At 43.9% G+C, this 18,371-nt stretch overlaps 1 protein-coding gene across 1 annotated transcript; it reads right to left on the reverse strand.

The window, feature by feature from the left end:
• Window positions 1-15,649: 15,649 nt before the first annotated feature.
• Window positions 15,650-17,674, reverse strand: fam43a (family with sequence similarity 43 member A). The gene is made up of 2 exons (XM_034583539.1): window positions 17,572-17,674; window positions 15,650-17,457 (listed from the first exon to the last, which is right to left on the reverse strand). Exon 2 carries the CDS (start codon window positions 17,426-17,428, stop codon window positions 16,388-16,390), a length of 1,041 nt encoding a protein of 346 aa, XP_034439430.1. The 5' UTR covers window positions 17,429-17,457; window positions 17,572-17,674; the 3' UTR covers window positions 15,650-16,387.
• Window positions 17,675-18,371: the final 697 nt, after the last annotated feature.

Genomic DNA, 18,371 nt, shown 5'->3' on the forward strand with positions numbered 1-18,371 from the left:
AGACCCTTACCCTAACCTTAACCATCCAAACTAAATACCTAACCCTAACCCTAAACCTAACTAAATCTAAAAATCTGAACTTTGTGAACAAACCTTTGCTACTTTCCATAGAAGAGAGTTGCCAGCGTTTTGTAACCAGCTGAATGAAACAAAGCGTTTTGACGTTCCACAGTGTTCAACTTCAGATTTTGCACATGAAAGGTCCATTAATATTTTATGATTTGCCTTAGTCTGGTTTTCACTTAGGGAAACTTTAGCGTTGTGATGCTCCTGTGTTGCTCTGCTGGCTCAGTTTAGTTAAGCCACATTCCATTTCACTGCAACAGTTCCAGTCTGGCTCAGTCCCATAATCACGTGTAGGATCCTTGCTGAGTCTGTCTATTGTCTGTAAATGTTGTCAGATGAAGAGAAATAATCCCATCCAGCAATCTGCCACATGAGTTTGAGTGAAAGTGGGGAAAGAGAGACACAGACCCAGAAAGCAGAGGGGATCTCCCTCACACCCGTGCAGTCTTTATTAAGCTCCGCCAACCACAGCTTCCACCCCCTCTTCATTTTCCCACACAGCAGCCAAAAAGGCAGAAGTTGCAGCGACAGCCGGCTGCAGATACCCTGTGTTGGGGGTCTATTTTTAACCACATGCTTGTGTATTGGGCCGAGTTAGCTTTGTAGGTTTCTTTGTGCTGAGCTCTGGCTCTTGCAACACAAATGCTGTAAACCCGTGTTTCCCATCCAGCCGCCGAGATAAGAGAGTTTCTGCTTTTCTAGCAGACAGGGGGCCTCTGCACAACAACAGCGAGACGGCAGATGACACACGGAGCACGGATACATGCAAAACAAACATGCACATTCTCTCACACATTCTTTCGCTTACTCTGTAAACATGTATGTGTGTGTATGTGTGTTCACGTACGTTTTTTTTTTTCGCTCGCTACACACAAACATAAATAAACGAACATAGTCGGCAACATGCATGCACGGCCATGGTTATTATTTTTAGACGGCAGCTGTTGATATGGAATATTTTTAAAATTTCCACAGAATGTTCAACAAATACATTTTCACTTTCACAACAGCTCATACAAGTTTGATGAAACCATTATGTAAGTATAAACCAAGTGCATACTGGCACTCTAGCATGAATAATAGATTACTGGAACACCTATTCATACGCACTATGCAGACACACACAACTAACGTACACACACACGTTTTCAGACATGATATGACAAATCCAGATAATTGGCTATGGAGTGTGCTTTTCACACATGTAGAAAGCAAGGGAGAGGTTTTCTGCACAGACACAACAGCAACAAATCCTCCCCATTATGCAGGCAAGAGGCGGAGCAGCCGGCTGCAGCAGGCAGAGGCAGAAAGTAACACATTACCTCCGCTGCGGAGATCACGTGATTTTCTTGACAGCACACAGTCACCGGCATCAGCTCTTATCACCACAAACTCTCTTGACAACTCTGTTGGTGTCTCCTGCGTGTGTGTCACTGCTTTTTCATATTTGTTTTGTTTTTGTCATTTTTGCATCTGTCGCGTGTTAGAAGCGTTTTCAACCCAGCCACTCGCGTGCGATCTCCAGCTGTGTTCACACATCGAATTCTCCTAAATATCCACAGACTTTATACTACGAGGCCAGGTGGATAAAGTCTGCAGAAAGTATGGAGCCTGTCACTCGGACATTTGCATTCACACATGCACCTCCTCTGGAGAAAATACGGTACATGTCTGAAAGCAGCTATTGGGAATGCATACAAGCATATGCTCTGCACCTCATTGTCACTTTATTCTCCCACCATCCGAAGTGTTTATTAAGGTGTGATAAGTGACACCAAACCAGGCACAGCAGCTGGGGGAACGCTGTCCTACCTGAGCTGAATCTCTTCACAGCAGGCTGTTGTTATCGGGGCACAAAACAGCTGCCGCCGTTTTTTAATTGTGTTAATGCATATGCATCAACATGACCTATATTCACCCTCTGCATTTGCTCATTTCAGTCATCTTTGACTCTCAATGATGTGTCTCTCTCTTTCAGGTTAGGATGAAGGGAGAAAGGGGAAGGAACAGAATGTGAGGAATTTGGCTGGAAGAGACTGTGAATAATCCTTGTAAATCTAATCAAAGTGGTGCCATGTCTGTGTTGTGAGGTTGCTTTTCAGCAGGTTGGTTTATGAGGGAGTCGCCCTGAAAGCTTGTGTTCTATTGTGTCAAAGCACCGCAGATGTTCTCCTTTGAAAAACGTCCTGACAGCATCACCTGAGCTTGCACGGAGTTTGCACATAGGCTAATATCTAAAATACGATCTGTTTCCCTGTTTCACTCATCACAGCCCTTTCCAGAGAAATGCCAGTGTGGCTAAAGTAATTTGTCGTGTTAAGCTTCTGGTTCTGTCTTTAAACATCACTTTATAAACTCATCATACCAATTATACAATGTGTAATTATAATAATCTGACACCTCCCTGGAACCGGCCGCAGAAGAAAATGACAATAATGATTTCAGATGGAATCCTCGAAGCTCTGCAATTTACAGATTATATAGGCAGAGGATTATACAAACCCATTTCATTAATTAGTTTGATTTAAAGCCTCTTGTCTGTCCGGTCCAATCTGTGGGTCTGTAACAAAGGCTGCAACTTTCTGGCTGCAGCTTGAAAGTAGCATGGCAGGCAGACTCACATGTTCCACATGTTCTCAGTCACATGTTAACCAGAGGAATATCTCACCTTTCTCCTTGTTCTGCTTCACAGAGAGTTCAGAAGTTTTACTGAAGCTTTGGTGCTGACACAGTGTGGTCGAACAGGAATTTGGAGATCGGAGATTAATCAAACTGAATAGAATGGCATGTGTTTAGACGGCTACAATCAAATACAATAATGCTGCAGATTGAAATCAAAAAGAAAACATTGCGTTTTGCTAGAGCCTGAATAGGAGCAGGCCAATAGTATATGGACCACGACCAAGCAACATTGTCTGTGTTGGCAGTTTACACTGAGTTTAGGCGTCATTTACACCGTGTTTTTAGCCTAAATGTCCTCTGCTAGCCTCCTCGGAGCCGTGTTCAAGTGCGCACATTTTAATTAGGAGACACTTATAGAGTAACTAATGGAAATGAATAAATTTGAATGAAATAAAATTGATTGTGAACAAGAGGAATATGAAGGTATGAAGGTGACTCTCCAGGAACCTCGACATATGTGGTGGTGATGAAAAGCACGAAGACTGAAAGTCTGGTGAAGGGCTTCTGATTGGACGGTTGAAAGGAGATGATCGGGTAGTGGGATTGGGCGATATGACTTCAAATCAATATCACGATTATTTCAAACTTTACCTCGATTACGATTAATGAAATATTATGGGGGGGGGGGGGCTGCAACAATGAAGCCAAAACACTGCGCTGTGTCATAATCTGCAGGAAGAACTTCTCTCCTGTCTGCAGGACGAAAAGAAAGAATGAGCTGATGGAGCCGAGCGATGACTGCAGGTGACTTAGGATGTACGTGAAAGAAGAAAGTCTTCCTGACTAAACTTCAGATTTATTTAGCAGATGTTTGTACGAATAGTGATTCAGTGTATTGATGAAATACATGCAAGCAGTGATATACACTCAATACCTACTTAATATCTGATTGGTTTATACGGTCTGTTGATGACCTTTGGGTAATCACTGTCGGTGTCTCTTCCTCCTCCCTCCTTCAGTCTGTACCTCGTTCCCTCTTGTCCTCTTCTTTGAACTCACATTTTTCTACTTTCATCTCTCCGTCTCTTAGCCCATTGGAGGACTGCCAAAGTCTTCTGGGGCCAGGCCAGTTATGAGCGGCTTTGCATTCCAGTCTGATCTGCAGCGTTGGGCTGGACAGGTTAGACAGGCGGGGCGGAGGCACGGGACTCCTCTTGTGACAGATGGGAACGAGACCCGGAGGAATCAATCTCTGCCCCCACACCCTCCCATCCTCATCTCGGCTTTATCTCACTCGAGGATTTTACTTTCTCTTACTTTCTTATTACCCCATTGAAAACACACTCAAGGTTTAGCAATGTTCTGGCCACTTCAGCGTGGATTACATGTATTTTTAGTGAGGCGCCAAACATTGGATGCAGTTTTGCACGTGTGCGTGTGCATGTGGGGGGGGGGGGTTAGTACATTGTTTTCTTACAGTCATTGATAATGTTGATAGTCTTTTTATTTATTACTTGAAGGCTACATAGCCACTGTTGTTTTTTGTACAATCAAATATTTTTATAAAGGAGCATTTGTTGTAAATGTTTTAGTTTTTTGACGGGGTCTGGAATTGGGTATCGAGAATCATGGAAATTTCAGGATATCGGGATCCACTACAAAATTTGGGGTATCGTGACATCCCTACTAAATGTCTCCCTATTATACTGATCACATCATCGTCTGGGTGGTGTTACAAATTCTTTCCCAATGTGTTTCCTGCTGCAAATTAATCAATTTAGAACCAGCTAACGAAAACAAAGAATGTTTCAAATTTTTTGAAATAGTTGTTTTGGTTGAATTGTGCTTTTGAATTTGTGGGGGGGGGGGGGGGGGAGTGACCTCACAGGGTTGGACTGTTTGTAAACTTGTGGTTTGATACTTTTGGCAAAGCAAGCACACAAACAAGCTCACACAAAACTATGTCCCGTTCACCAATGGGTTGTGAAGTATGTGCACACACACACACAGACACACACAGAGACACACACAGTGCAAGCCCATTTAATCACAAGAATCCTGACTGGGAGCATTCCTGTCGCACGGAGTTAGCACAATTTGCTTATTAGAGCAAACAATGGTATCTGTCAATTTCATTTTCATAAGCTGAGAGATTACAGAGCGTTGTGCTTATCCTCTGTATCCAGCTCAGCGCACCGCAGTTCCTCTGTGTTCCCACGTCCGATTGGCTCCATGATGTATGTGACTTCAGCAGACCTGATGTACTGCATGACCAACTCACGGATGTTTTATTGGCTGCTTCATAAATACTTTCTCTACACATGATGAATACACATTAGACAACCACGGGATGAGTGTGAGTGTGCTTCTTGTAATTGTCTGAAGCCACCTTGCTGATGGCATCTCTCAGCTGGCCATGTGTCACCAGGGTGCCATTATCCATAGTAAAGAACAGCCTCTCAGGTATTACTGCTGCGGTGCTACAGAGGAGCCTCTGTTCAGACCTGCTGACTCCCAGTTCAATAACCCGCTGCACCTGAAAGTCTGCTGTGTCACTCACAACCACCACTAATGACACAAATTCACACAGGTACGCACAAAGTCTAATAGTTCTAAGCATATGCAAATACACACACAGATTTATATAATTTGTATAATATGTGTGGCCTGTGACACAAAGTCTTCTCTTTCTGCTTCCCAATCCTATGTAATGTTTTTCCATGTGTAATAATGAATATGAATGGGTGTGAGTTATATTCATGAGTGGACATCTGCTGCAGAGCAGGATCACTGTTGCTTTGTTTTTGGGAAGAAACCCTGCAGATGCACCTGCGTTGTGTTTCCTTGCTTTTGTGTGTGTTCAAGAGTATGTGCAAGTGCATGAAAAGGATTTTGTGAGATTGTTTATGCGGTGTGTCAAACTGTGTGTGTGTGTGTGTTTCCAGGTGGAGGAAAGAGAGGGAAGTTTGCAGCAGGGGACCGGAGAATGAAATGAAGGAAACGGGAAGGAAATGACGAAGGCTTATTCTCTGAGACTGCAGAACTGCCACTCTCTCTCTTTATCGTCCTGTATGGAAAGCCTGACACACACACACACACACACACACACACACACACACACACACACACACACACACACAGCCTGTTGTTGATGTGACTGTGTTGAAAACAGGATCTGACACACGGGATGGTAAACACAGATTTTGGAGAATAAAGTCAGAGAAAGAGGACAGAGACAGAGTGAGGGAACAGAAAGTCATATACAATGTTAATAAATAAAGAACTAAATAAAGACTTAGTAATAAAGATGTGTACAGCTAAAATGAAAACTAAAGAGTTGACTGTAGTGGAGAGGAACATTTTGTAAATGTCAATAGTTTGAAAAAGGTTTTGATAACTTCGATAATCTGTCCTTTTTTTCAGGATCCAATTTGTCAAACTGCGGTCACCCCCTTTAGAGATAATAATAAGATAAAAAAGATGATTATATGTCTCTAAATAAAGCCTTTTCTGCACATTCAAACTTTAGACAGAGGGAGTGTAGGAATCCAATCCTTCCACAGTGATAACCCTCAGGTCAGCGAGCTGGACTGGTGACACAAACATCACTGCGGCCCGCCACAACACGACAGATCAGGAGCGGGACGTGTTTCCTATTTGTTTCTGCTGTGGCAGAATTAGCAGTAAGCGGGGATTTAATGGAGATTTTTCCCGGCACTCAGGAACAAACAAGATTCTTCTGCAGAAGCCGAGAAAGAAAAAAAAACGAGAAAGGAATGTCACAGGAAGGTCAAATGTCACAGGAGGAATGTCACTGGCCTGTTTGCTCTCACGTGTATTCACTCCTGCACCTTACGCCAGGCTGATCATAAACATGTTCAATAAAGGTTAGTTTGAATATGTGCATGTGTGTGTTTCATTTGTTGTGTGAGTCCATTTCTGTGTTTGCAGTTTCTTCCTTTCTTCATTAATGTGTCTAGTTTGTATGTTTTGCAACAGTTTTCCCGAGTGAGCTCTTGTGTTTCGCTGTCTCAGGGCACAATAATGCTTTTCCTCATCAGGGTGTGACCTGCTTCAGATAGAGTGCACAGCATTCTGTGGCTTGACAGCAGTAGATTCTGTGTCACGTGGGTAATTGGAACCAAAATAAATCCCATGACAGGTCAAATAAAGGCAGCTCAAAGCATTTTAAATGAGATATCAACTACGAGAGACAGAGTCCCAATGGAAGCTGCATGGCTTTATGAATCGCTGATGCTTTTACAAAGAGAAATTTGCTCTGCGGCTAGTTCATAGAACACAGTCCAGCCTCCTCATGAAAACTTGCTGTGGATGGTGGCTCCATCACAGGAAAAATCCCCTGGTGAACAGGAACTGATGTGTTTCATGTTCTTGGCAGCAGCAGCAACAGGAGGCTGGAATAAAGAAAAACTTGGTATTTGGCAGGATGTGCATTAACAAGCCTGACTTATCTCAAACGTCAGTGGAGGAACAAACAAACTGCAGCACATGAACACACATTCAAATCACTGTTCAGCACCTACAAGCACAAAATCAAAGATGACACCCATATGTTGCCTCTTTCAGGCCGGCCTCCAGGTAAGCCAGGCGACAAAGCGGGGCATAGCAACAGCCAAGGTCAGTGTGTGTTTCCTCCATGGTGAGTGGTTGATGAGGGCTGATGACATGCTAATTCCATGGAGACCGCGTTGTGGGTGGGGCCCAGATTACAGTCTGGTAGTGGAAATGTAGCAAGGTTGCTCTGTTGTTTCCTGGAGCTCACGGCCTGTGTCTTAAGAGGCTTCCAGGGGCTTGGAGGAGATGAGCTGCCATCTGGCTAAATCCCAAGCAGCCAGCCACACAGGGTTCGGGACATGTTGACGGCGCTGACGTGGTGCGATGCAGGACAGGACTCCTGCTGCGGTGGACCATCCAAATCCATACCTGGGAAGAGATGATGCACAATTTAAAGTTACGTCTTGGATCCAAATCAGCCACACTTTTAATAACTCCTTTTTTGTTTGATTTATTCTTGTCCTCATTCCAAACTGTGTTTTGGAACTAAAATATCACCCAGTCTTGCCACCTCTTAACTTGAGCTGTTGAATTTGCAGAGGAGTCTTGGCTGCGTTCAATAATACATTCAGTAACATAAGCTGAAATTCAAAACAGTTTTAAGGTGACAGAGTTCACTGCTCTGCGGAGACAGTATCCATCAGCCTGACATGGTCGTGAGCTTAAACCCTCAGATAGTTTGCTAATTTAAGTTCTGTAAGGGGAACACACAGTTTATAGGAAACTTAATAATATCCTGGTTCATTTATTGTCATCAGCATAAACTCGTAAACTTTGTAAAGTAACGCAACCTGGCAAATCTCAAAATATTAATACTGAATAAATATACATTTTAATACTGAATGTATCTGTAAAATGGCAACAAAAAAAATTTCAATTGTTATGTTTAGTATCTGCCACTACAACATTATCATACTTTTTGATGTCCGTATTTTGATACTCACAGCACATAGTTAAAGTTAGAATGGTTTGTGTTATAATGAAAGTTATTGTGGTCTTAGTTTAACACTGTGACCACAGTCCTTCATCTTAACCTGAATGCTTTTTTGCAACCTAACCACATGTGAAAGACCCTAACACGTCTGTGTGATACAAAAACATTGGTATCCTTAACATGGAAAAAGCTGTGAAAATAAATTTGTCTCTCACCACAAAATATATTTCTGCAGACAGGATGGCCCTTCCCCGGGAAAACATTCGTTTTTTGTCAATTTTATAAACCTAGAAATGACTATGAAATAAGTGCTGAATATGATTGAGTCGTGCAGAGAGGTTGTGGGTGTTCACCACATCTGTTTCAGGTACAGGACAAACCTGCAGGGAGTGCAGCTGCTGGCACACAGCCTTCACCGTACCAGTCTGCCCAGCTCTGACAAAGCTCTTCACACTTCACAAAGTTGACTTTATCCTCCTCTGCTGTGGTTCTAGCCTGTTTTCAGCTTTTAATATGACAATGGTTTGAAATCTTTAGGAGTCACGACACCGTCAGTCATTATCCCGTCTGTCAGTTATGAGTCACTCAAGGAGATATTTATAGTAATATTGATATTTATAGATATTAACTAACTTATTCGTTGGATGCATAAGATGATATTTTAAAAGTACAAATAGCAATGTGACCATCACCCCTACGTTCTTTTCATCTTATTACAGCGAGTGTATCTTCAATAGTGACAACAGATATAAATTGCCGAGATTTCTATGAGACCTAGTTTTGTTTAGATTCCCCTGACAGGAAGCCACATGGTTCGGACTCTGCCTGGGGCTGAACGACTTCTGATGTTCCGTCCTCAGACCTCCTGATCAAGTGGAACATGTCACAGGGGTGGACGCAAATGACCTCAACCTTATGAGCCTGTTATGTCATTCTATCAGGGAAAAAATAGTCATGAGCAAGGGGTTCAGACACCAGTATGGATGCTCTGTGGCCAACAAAAGAAGACTTGGTGGGATGCTAAAATGAATCCATTCTAACACTGTTTCTTTGATTTCAGGGCTGCATGAGGAAATATGCTATCATTCATCTGACAACATGTTTTTCCAGCATCAGGCTTAATTTGAACTGTATGGTTGATTGTATCCTGCAGCGCCCCACATAGTACAGTACGATCAGTGCCAAATATATTTGGATAATCATTAACACATCTGATCTACCTGAAAAAATGAATTATCCTAAAACCGTGAACCCATTAGTGATTATCTGCAGAGTGAGAAAGCTGAAGTGACTGTACCGATGCTGGTTGTTAGTCTCTTACTGATCCCAGAACTCACTGGTTCTTGATCTGGTTCTCACCAGTCTCTTTCTTTATCGGCTTATGATGAAGTTCATTAAACTGCTGGAGGCAAATGTTTACCAGCTCTTGCACCTTTTCATTGACTTTGAATTCAATCAGGCTGCATCTTAAATTTCTCACACACATTTCTTTAGTTTTGTCGAGTAGAAACTCTTAAATCTGATTTGGTGACATTCATGTTGCCCTTTCAGGCAAAAGATTGTATGATCCATGTCATTTTATGACACAACTACCTTGTTATTATAGATCCCAGCCATATAATAAAATTAAATCTGTCAATAGGACACCTATCCCCTGATGTCAGCTGATGATATGCAGAACAAAACGCTCTGAAGCCGTTGCTCGGTCATAGCAGGGATCCTGATCCCTTCTCACAGCAACAGTTTGTCGATACCAGGCGACAGTGTGGCCTGTACACAATGACCTGCAGGGAATTGATCTACATACAGCACAGTGGTGACGTGATGTATCGGTCAGTGACGAGGTCCGTCTGTTGCAGGTCATGTAATGGAAACTTCAGATTTGATTAGTGGAATCGATGCCTCTGAGCTGAAGGAGTCAGTAAACATGTCGCTGTGGTTGAAACCAGAGAAGCTTCCAGGTGTAGGGACATTTTACACAAATAGAAAACAAGTCCAGCCTGTGGAGCTCTGGTAGTAAACGGCATGTGTTGAGATAACAGCCACTTATAAAACCCTGCTAGCTGCAAAGTAGATAAACATAACTGAGGAATCTTTATAGCAGGGAACCTTTACACTTGGGTTCTGTTTTTTTAGGAAAGCCTTTCTGTCTGTTATGTAAAAGCACCTCTCAGCTCACTCATGCATGAACACAAAGAAACATGGACATGAGGTGTTGGACACTGCATCTGTTTCCTGTCCGTATTTGAAACGGGACAATGATACATGTGGATTCCACCCCTGTTTTCTTTCTTTTATTTGTACTTATGTAAAAAAGTAGGCCACAGTATCAGGTGAATAGAAGACGCCTAAACCTCGAATGATAAAAGCAAAGATAAGCGAGTGTTTGGGAGGCAGAGATGTGCTTTCAGGTGTCCCCCCCTACACAAAACCTGCTGATGTGATGAGTATCTCATTAAAAACACTAAAAAGCCTCACAAATCCAATCGCGGATTCCACATAATGAATCGGGCAGCCTGTCTGTCGGAGGGTCAGCCCGTGATTTTTCTCTCTCTCCTCTGTTATTATGCCATTTCCTCCCTGTTAACGGAAAGACCGAAATAACCCAGCTGAAATCTATGGCTCTCCAGGGGCAAAGCTTTTGTGCCGGAGCAAGTGGAAAACAAGAGCAGTGTTGGCTGAATGGGACATTGCGAGATATAAGGTTTCACGGGCTCATGGGGCTCGGCCCACAGTCACGGCTCATTACATGAGCAGGCTGTATTCAGACCCACCGAGAAGTGTCGTGTGAGATGCTCCGCGTGTATGAGGGGGATGTTGTAGCCTGGACTCTTGTCTGAGGCTGAACGATGGCTCAGTGCACAGTGATGAAATAATCTGTAGGTACCTGCAACAGTGTATTTAGTGAACTGAAAGTGGAGAGGTTATGATCCCAGCTCAGGGAAACTAAAGTTCAATGCCACAAAACCTCTCCTCCTTCTGCTTCTCTGATGTTTTTTATCCATGATGTCAGAGGTAGGTTCATCATTTTGGTCCAGACTCAAATTTCTCAACAGCTGTTAGATTGATCCCCATTATATTTTGGCATTCGTGATCCCCAGAGAATTAACCTCAATAGCTTTGGTGAGCTTTTCCTTAGCATCACCATAAGGTCAAAGTTTTCCATTATCCTATAAATTATATAAACATCTACATGTTGGGTTTGGTATGTTTTCGTACAGATAGTCATGGTTCTCAGAAGATGTATCGTAATGATTCGGGTGATCCTTTAACTTTTCCCCAGGCACCACCATGAGGTTGGCATTCGGGGTTTTGGTGTCAAACCACTAGCATGAGTACATGCTAAACTATGTTGGTGAGCGTGGTACTCACTACTTGCTAATATTGCATGTTCGAATTTTCTCGATTAGCATGCTAGGAGTTAGCGTAACTCTGTCTTTGTGGTTGATTTTATGCTCGATAACCCAAGTTTCCAGCCACCACTGCATAAAATACTAACATCTACATGGAAGTCTCTCAGACACAGTTGATTGTATTGAATCCACATTCTCAATAATGAATTAAAGTCTTAAAGTAATTAAAGTCTTTGTCCACTGATGTATCTGTTCTCCACTTCAGCCGGGGCAGCACCTCAGAGGACACGGCCCACAAAGTGTCTCCTAATACAGGTGACCATGAAAACGACCTGTACCCACACACAGAGTGCACTTGCACGCATAGATACTGACACAACTCCCAGCAGACGGCTGTCAGATTCAAACTAATGAGAGCTGAGGCTGGCACCATAATGCATTTCTCTCTCTCTCTCTCTCTCGCTGTCTGTCTGTGTCTTTCTCGCCCTCAGCCATCACCCCGATGCCTGCGCTGGACTCTGACACTGACACAGACTGGCACTGTCTGTCTGTGAACCATTGGGTCCATACACATCATCGTCTCCTGAAAAACACCAGCAAAGTCCACCTCAACTTAGAAGCTCTGCATAACTCTAATCCCATGTTAGGTGTATAAATGACCCTCGGCGGTGGTTTGTGTAATTGTAGAGTGTGTTGATTACACACCTCCACCCTACAAATTGTAGCGTTCCGTGTCTTCCTCACCTGCCCGCAGCTCTGAGCTACAATTTGCATACAGCATCTGATTATGATCTGAGGGCTTGAGGGGACATGTTGCTCTCTTCTTAGAAATTGATTCATACGTTTTCCTCAGAAGGCTGCTGTGCCTCCGTGCTCTGACTCAACCCCTCTGACATCTCTTGTGCAACTGGTGAAAAATCAAGTCCAGGCACCGTCTCAGTTGTTTTTGTTGTTCAGAATGAAGCTGCGTGGATGCCTGGAAGTGATGATGCTCATCTGGAGAGTTTCCCCGCGGCAACGTTCGACGAGGAGCTAATGAGGAAACTCTGCTCTTCTGCTTCTGTGGCAAGTCGGGTCTTGACCTCCAGGTTCTGAAGGGTGCTTCAGTCAGAAAGTAGTTCTCTCTGTGAATTATGAATGGGATCAGCTTTGATGAAGGGTTGTCATGTGTTTGCGAGTTATCACTGCAGAGAGACCTTGTGTTCACTGAACCCTGTTACATATTTGTATAGAGTGGCCTATATATACATTGTTGGAGAGCACATTGACTCAAGTGCTGTGGGCTATCCTTTAGATTCCATACCTCTTTCTTCTTCTACTGCACTCAGAAAAACATATTATACTTGATAGAAGATATCATTGTTTTTAGGAATAAAGAGTCCAATGGCTCACCTGATTGAGCAGGCGCCTCACGTACGGTGCCGTGAGGTTCTGTTTTGACCCTGCCCTTTGCTGCAAGTCTTCCCAGCGCTCACTCCCCCCTGCAACTATTTCGATATTTGATTAATCATTTTGGTCTTTTTCGAACACTAGTTCAGGCCTCTCAGTTTTGAAGACTTGCTGCTTTTCTTTGATTAACGTGACAGTTAACTGAATACCCTGGGGGGAGGTTGAACTGTAGAATCGTAAAACATAATCAAGATAATAATCACCAGATTACTAAATGAGAAAATTATAATTTATTGGAGCCTTTCACAGCAGTGTTGTTGTCTTCAGTTGTTTTTTTATTTACAACTAGGTCACACACTCATCCTGTTTTAATAACTTTTTACCGCTTGAAACCTGTAATTTTCCAGAAAGCATGAAAGAATGAAATGCAAAAGCAAACAGGCTTCTGTGACTGACAGTTGAATGTATAGCCTCCTTCCCTGTGACTCACACACGTCTGACAGTCGGTCAAATAAACACCTGAGTGTTCGAGTGTGTTCAAGGGAAAAGTTAACGTGACATGTGAAAAACTCACAGCCCCCTTTTTTTCTACTTCTCTCTTATCAGACCGGAACTCTGCTCACTCCCTTGGCAGCGTGAAACACTTTCTAGAAACACTTGTCGTCAGCAAACACTTTCAGACACTTTAATTGTAAGAATGAGCTATCTGCACATGTGGCTGATTTCCAGGCAACGCTGGGCGACTGCGAGACCTCCATTGCTTGTGCAGAGGTGGGGCACCAGAGCGCCTTCATGGAAATGTAGGTCAGGGAGAAACGCAGAGCTGTAAATGCGTCGAGCAGCTGCACAAAGCGGGAGCAGCAGTTTAATGGCCTGTTGCTACGTCTTTATGTTTATGAGTCCTGGCCGTCCACTAATTACATTAAGCGGGGCATATGCTGATGATGTCATGCTGTCTTTGTGTAATAAGCGTGGCCTCCGTGGAGCTGCAGCTGGTGTAGACAGGGCACCAGACCACATGAGGAACTGAAGCTCGCTGGGTGGGTTTCTGTGCTCGGCTGATGTTTCGGTCTGTGTGTGTGTGTGTGTGTGTGTGTGTGTGTGTGTGTGTGTGTGTGTGTGTGTGTGTACTCATGTTGTGGGGACCTAAAACTGTTTACATTGTCACATTGTGGGGACTTGTTTTCTTATGGGGGCAAGTTAAAGTTAGGTTAGATTAAGGTTAAGGTTAAAGTTAAGGCTATGGTTAGGTTAAGTTAGATTTAGTTTAAGGTTCGGTTTAGGTTAGGTTAGGGTTTGGCACGTAGTAATATGGTTAAGGCTTAGGAATAAGTCTGCCTGAAATCAATGTAAATCAATGTAATGTCCTCTGAAGTCATGGAGACATGACTGTGTGTTTTGTGTAAGCTATGAGTTTGTGAGTTTGTGTGTGTGTGTGTGTGTGTGCGAGTGTGTGTCTCCCCGCTCATAATGAGCCACTGTGAAGCTTTTGATGGGATTCACCCACCGCTGGCTGAAACACACTGACCCCCCCCTCACTGTGGATTTTCATTCTAAATCCATGGCGGGAATGTTTTTTGTTTTTAGTGAATACCTCAGCGTGGCAAACGGTTTCGTGCCAGCTGGTGAAACACAGTTTGTCCACATAACAATCCCCATATTCACCTCCTCTGGGCAACAGAGAGCCTGTTCTCTCCCTCCTCTGGCTTTACTCAGCCCTGTTGGCGTGCAGCGTCAGTGTATTGAGTGAGGCAGAGCATCTCTGCATGGTTTAAACTGGACTCTGGAGGTGTCAGCCCTGACACACACATCAATATTCGCGTGTTTGAGATAATACTGTTATATTCGTCTCAGCCAAATGACTTGTAAGAACAGCCTGGTTTGTGTGGAGGCCGGCTGCTGTGCGTGAAAGTGAAAGTGACAGGTCTTCCACTTCTAGATCCGCAGCAGCCGAAGTTGTAACACTGCTGATAGGTCACATCCCTCACTGACCACAGGGTCTGTTTCTTTTGCTGCAAAGACTATATGTGACGTAGCGACTTTCAACATGAACTAATTTAATCTTTTATTAGCTGCTCTGCCACTTAAAAGCTGACATCTTGATGAAGTGGAGCTGACATCCATCACCACTTGTGCATAATGTTCTGATTTCAGTAAAAGGGGCACGCGTGGAGGAATTTTTACCTGCTGGATCGATTGTATATTTCTCTGAAATGTCCAACCAAAGGAGGACGGATAGCAGATAAATAACTGACTGTGTTGTTTCAGGACATCTGGTGTGTCTGCTGCCTTGTCATTAAAGGATCCATGTAATGTTCTAAAAGCTTGTGCTCATGGTGACGTCCTCTTCTGGCCTGGCTTCCCCGAGGCCAGTCTCAATGAATGGGCCTTTAGTACCTTAACTGAATAACTTTTACAGCCTGTTCCCTGAAAGCACATCGGTAAAAAAAGAAAGTGCATAAATCCAGCCGAGAATATTGAATCAAAAACATATTTACAGAAAAACAGACGTCCTAGATATAATATTAATACTAGAGAGCTGAGAAACGCAGCGTCTTTGTGTTTCCAGCCTCTGTGACTTGTGTTCACCAGCAAAAATCTGACCTCGATCTCAGACTCTCTAAATCCCCTCTCATATTAAAGAGCACTGGAGGGAAACATGGCCCACTTGTCTTCCAACTCACATCGATATAAAACGTCAACGTTTTTTGAAATCATTTTCTTTTTTTATTATTTATAATTCTATGAGGTTCACATAACAAACCACATTTTATTCTTTTAAAAAATAACATATTTATACTTAAAACATCTTACTTTACATCATAATACATACAGGTGTTTTTTTCTTTTGCACAGCAAAGATATGACACTTATGTTTCAGACAACAAACATTATTTACATGTAGTCAACATAATACTTGAATTAATTCCACAACAGTGCAAAGTAAAATAATGAGCAGGCTGTTACAGGGAAATTAAGGATGCCTGTTCAGACCCACTGAACCACTGAGGGAAAACGTGCTTTAAACCGGAACGTTGTTTGGATCATTATGAGCATTGCTCAACAGAAAAAAGCCTTTTTCACGAGAGAGAAAAAACGTTAGGTAAACAAGCTCGAAGCTACAACAAGTCCTCTTAAATAAAAGAGACGGAATTAGTGCCTGCGCCGTGAGACGCGCTGGGATTTTGCCGGTTCCACCAGTTATTTCTCAGACGGGCATGCACTTGTTTGTCCACTTTGTCCTGTGGTCACACGATCTCAAACTTGTGTGTCCGTGTGAATTGTCCCAGAACCCGAGAGGATCTTCTGTGGATCCTCTCAGTGAGTCGCGGAGGCACAGATCAGACGAACTCGCCCCAAACACAGCGAGAGAGGAGATGTCTCTTTACAAAGGAGACATCGTGGCTCAACAAAACAATCAGAGGCGCACAGAAACACCAGCGAACATTCAGGCAATTTCCTGCACCTTCACCTCCCCAAACCCGTTGGAGAGCGGAGCGGGGTCCTGGTTGCTCTCTAGGGAGGACTCGCTCCCCGTGCTCTCCCCGGAGAGGAGTCTGGTGACCCTCAGGTCCGCTTTCAGGGTCTGCACGTCGTTTCCTATGCTCATCTCCCCCAGGTCATTGATAATCTGAGTCAACTCCTGTTTACCGTTGGTAACAGAATCCTCGTCCGTGTCCAGAACGTCCTCACACTCAAAGTGCATCGCTTTCTCCTCCTCCTCCTCCCCGACCAGGTCCTCCGTGATGGAGCCCAGCTTGGGCGCGCTCCGGCTGCGCTCCACCGGGGGTTTGTAGTAACACTGTCCGTTCAGCAGCTTCCTGAGGGGGACCAGCGGGATGGTCTGCTCCCCGATGAGCTGCTGCTGCTGGTGCCGGGCATCGTCCCTCCGCTTTAGCCTCTTGAACTCGGCCAGAGCCGTGGCCGAGGTCTGGTACAGGAGCAGCGCCATGGCCTTCGCCTTCTCCGGCTTGGACACCAGCACCGCGTGGCAGCGCAGCATCACCGCCTTGTGCTTCATCTCGTGCCTGTAAATCCAAGCGAACACCTTGGGAAGCCTCGGGTCCGCGACGCAGTAGGTTATCCGGTGCAGCAGGTACAGGTGTCCCGGCCGCTTGGCTTTGTCGTCCACATGCACCATGCGGATGCCCTGCGAGCTGATGGTCAGGCGCATCTTGGTGCCGTTCTTGCCCATCTCGCTCTTGCCCCAGATCTTGCTCACCGCCACGTCCGTGCAGCCGTCCCCCTTGGACTGGATGGTGGTGGCGTTGCCCAGGTAGAGCACCGTGTACGTGGGGTCCTCGCTGGTGATCTTCACCTTTTTCCTCTTGGACTTGAACATGCTGCCCACCCTGTTGAGCGCGCTCTCGGGGCAGGACTTGGCGAAGGAGGTGAGCGCGGAGTAGTTGAGACTCACCGCATAGCCCTTCTGCTTGGACTGCTTGTCTTCCTCTATCAGGTCGAACTTGTTCTTCTTCCACGGCAGCATTTTAGCGCTGGTTCCAGTCAACAGCAGCACTGGGAGAGAAAGAGAGTAAACTTTTGATTATTCTACGTCTCGACCCTACAGGTGTTTGCTGCCTGTCACGTCATAGGAGGTATTCTGTAAGAGCTGAGCGCGGAGCACCGTACGTCATGTGTCCAGTGCGTAAAGTGCTCCTGTCCATAGTGTGGCTCCAGGTCCTATCTCATCGTAGAGCAGTGAAGTGACTGAGGCAGACAGAAGGGCTGCACGGCTTATATACAGGGACAAACCATCTCTGCGCCGCTGCAGGGGTGGAGGGAACCAAGTGTCGACAGATGCGTGTTGGTTTGTGTTGGAAAGGCTCATTGATGGAAAACTCTCACATGTGTCCGCTGTTTTCTAAAGGCTGCAGGAAGTGTACAGTTTGTATGAGTTATGTTTTTAATTAAAAATGACTCCAGGTATAGAGGCTGCACTGAGTATTTAGTTCTAACAGTGACCCGCAATAATTACATTATTGTTTGTTACAGTTTTAATGTCGTTATAAAATAAAACATCAGAAAGTATAATTAGTCATTTTGTGTATGAAATTAACACATAACATTCATAATTTTATTATAAGATATCAAGTGAACACAAATAAAATAAGTTCATGAAAAGTGTATACTATGTCAATATTCTGTAATTATTTATTTTTATTTTATTTATTCTGTTGACTTATTTTATATTTTCATTCTATCTATCTATCTATCTATCTATCTATCTCTCTCTCTCTATCTCTCTCTCTCTCTCTCTCTCTCTATCTATCTATCTATCTATTTATCTATCTATCTATCTATCTATCTCTCTCTCTCTCTCTCTCTCTCTCTCTCTCTCTCTCTCTCTCTCTCTCTATCTATCTATCTATCTATCTATCTCTCTCTCTCTCTCTCTCTCTCTCTCTCTCTCTCTATCTATCTATCTATCT

Source organism: Hippoglossus hippoglossus, chromosome 4, assembly GCF_009819705.1.
Source record: "Hippoglossus hippoglossus isolate fHipHip1 chromosome 4, fHipHip1.pri, whole genome shotgun sequence".
Taxonomy (NCBI): Eukaryota; Metazoa; Chordata; class Actinopteri; order Pleuronectiformes; family Pleuronectidae; genus Hippoglossus; species Hippoglossus hippoglossus.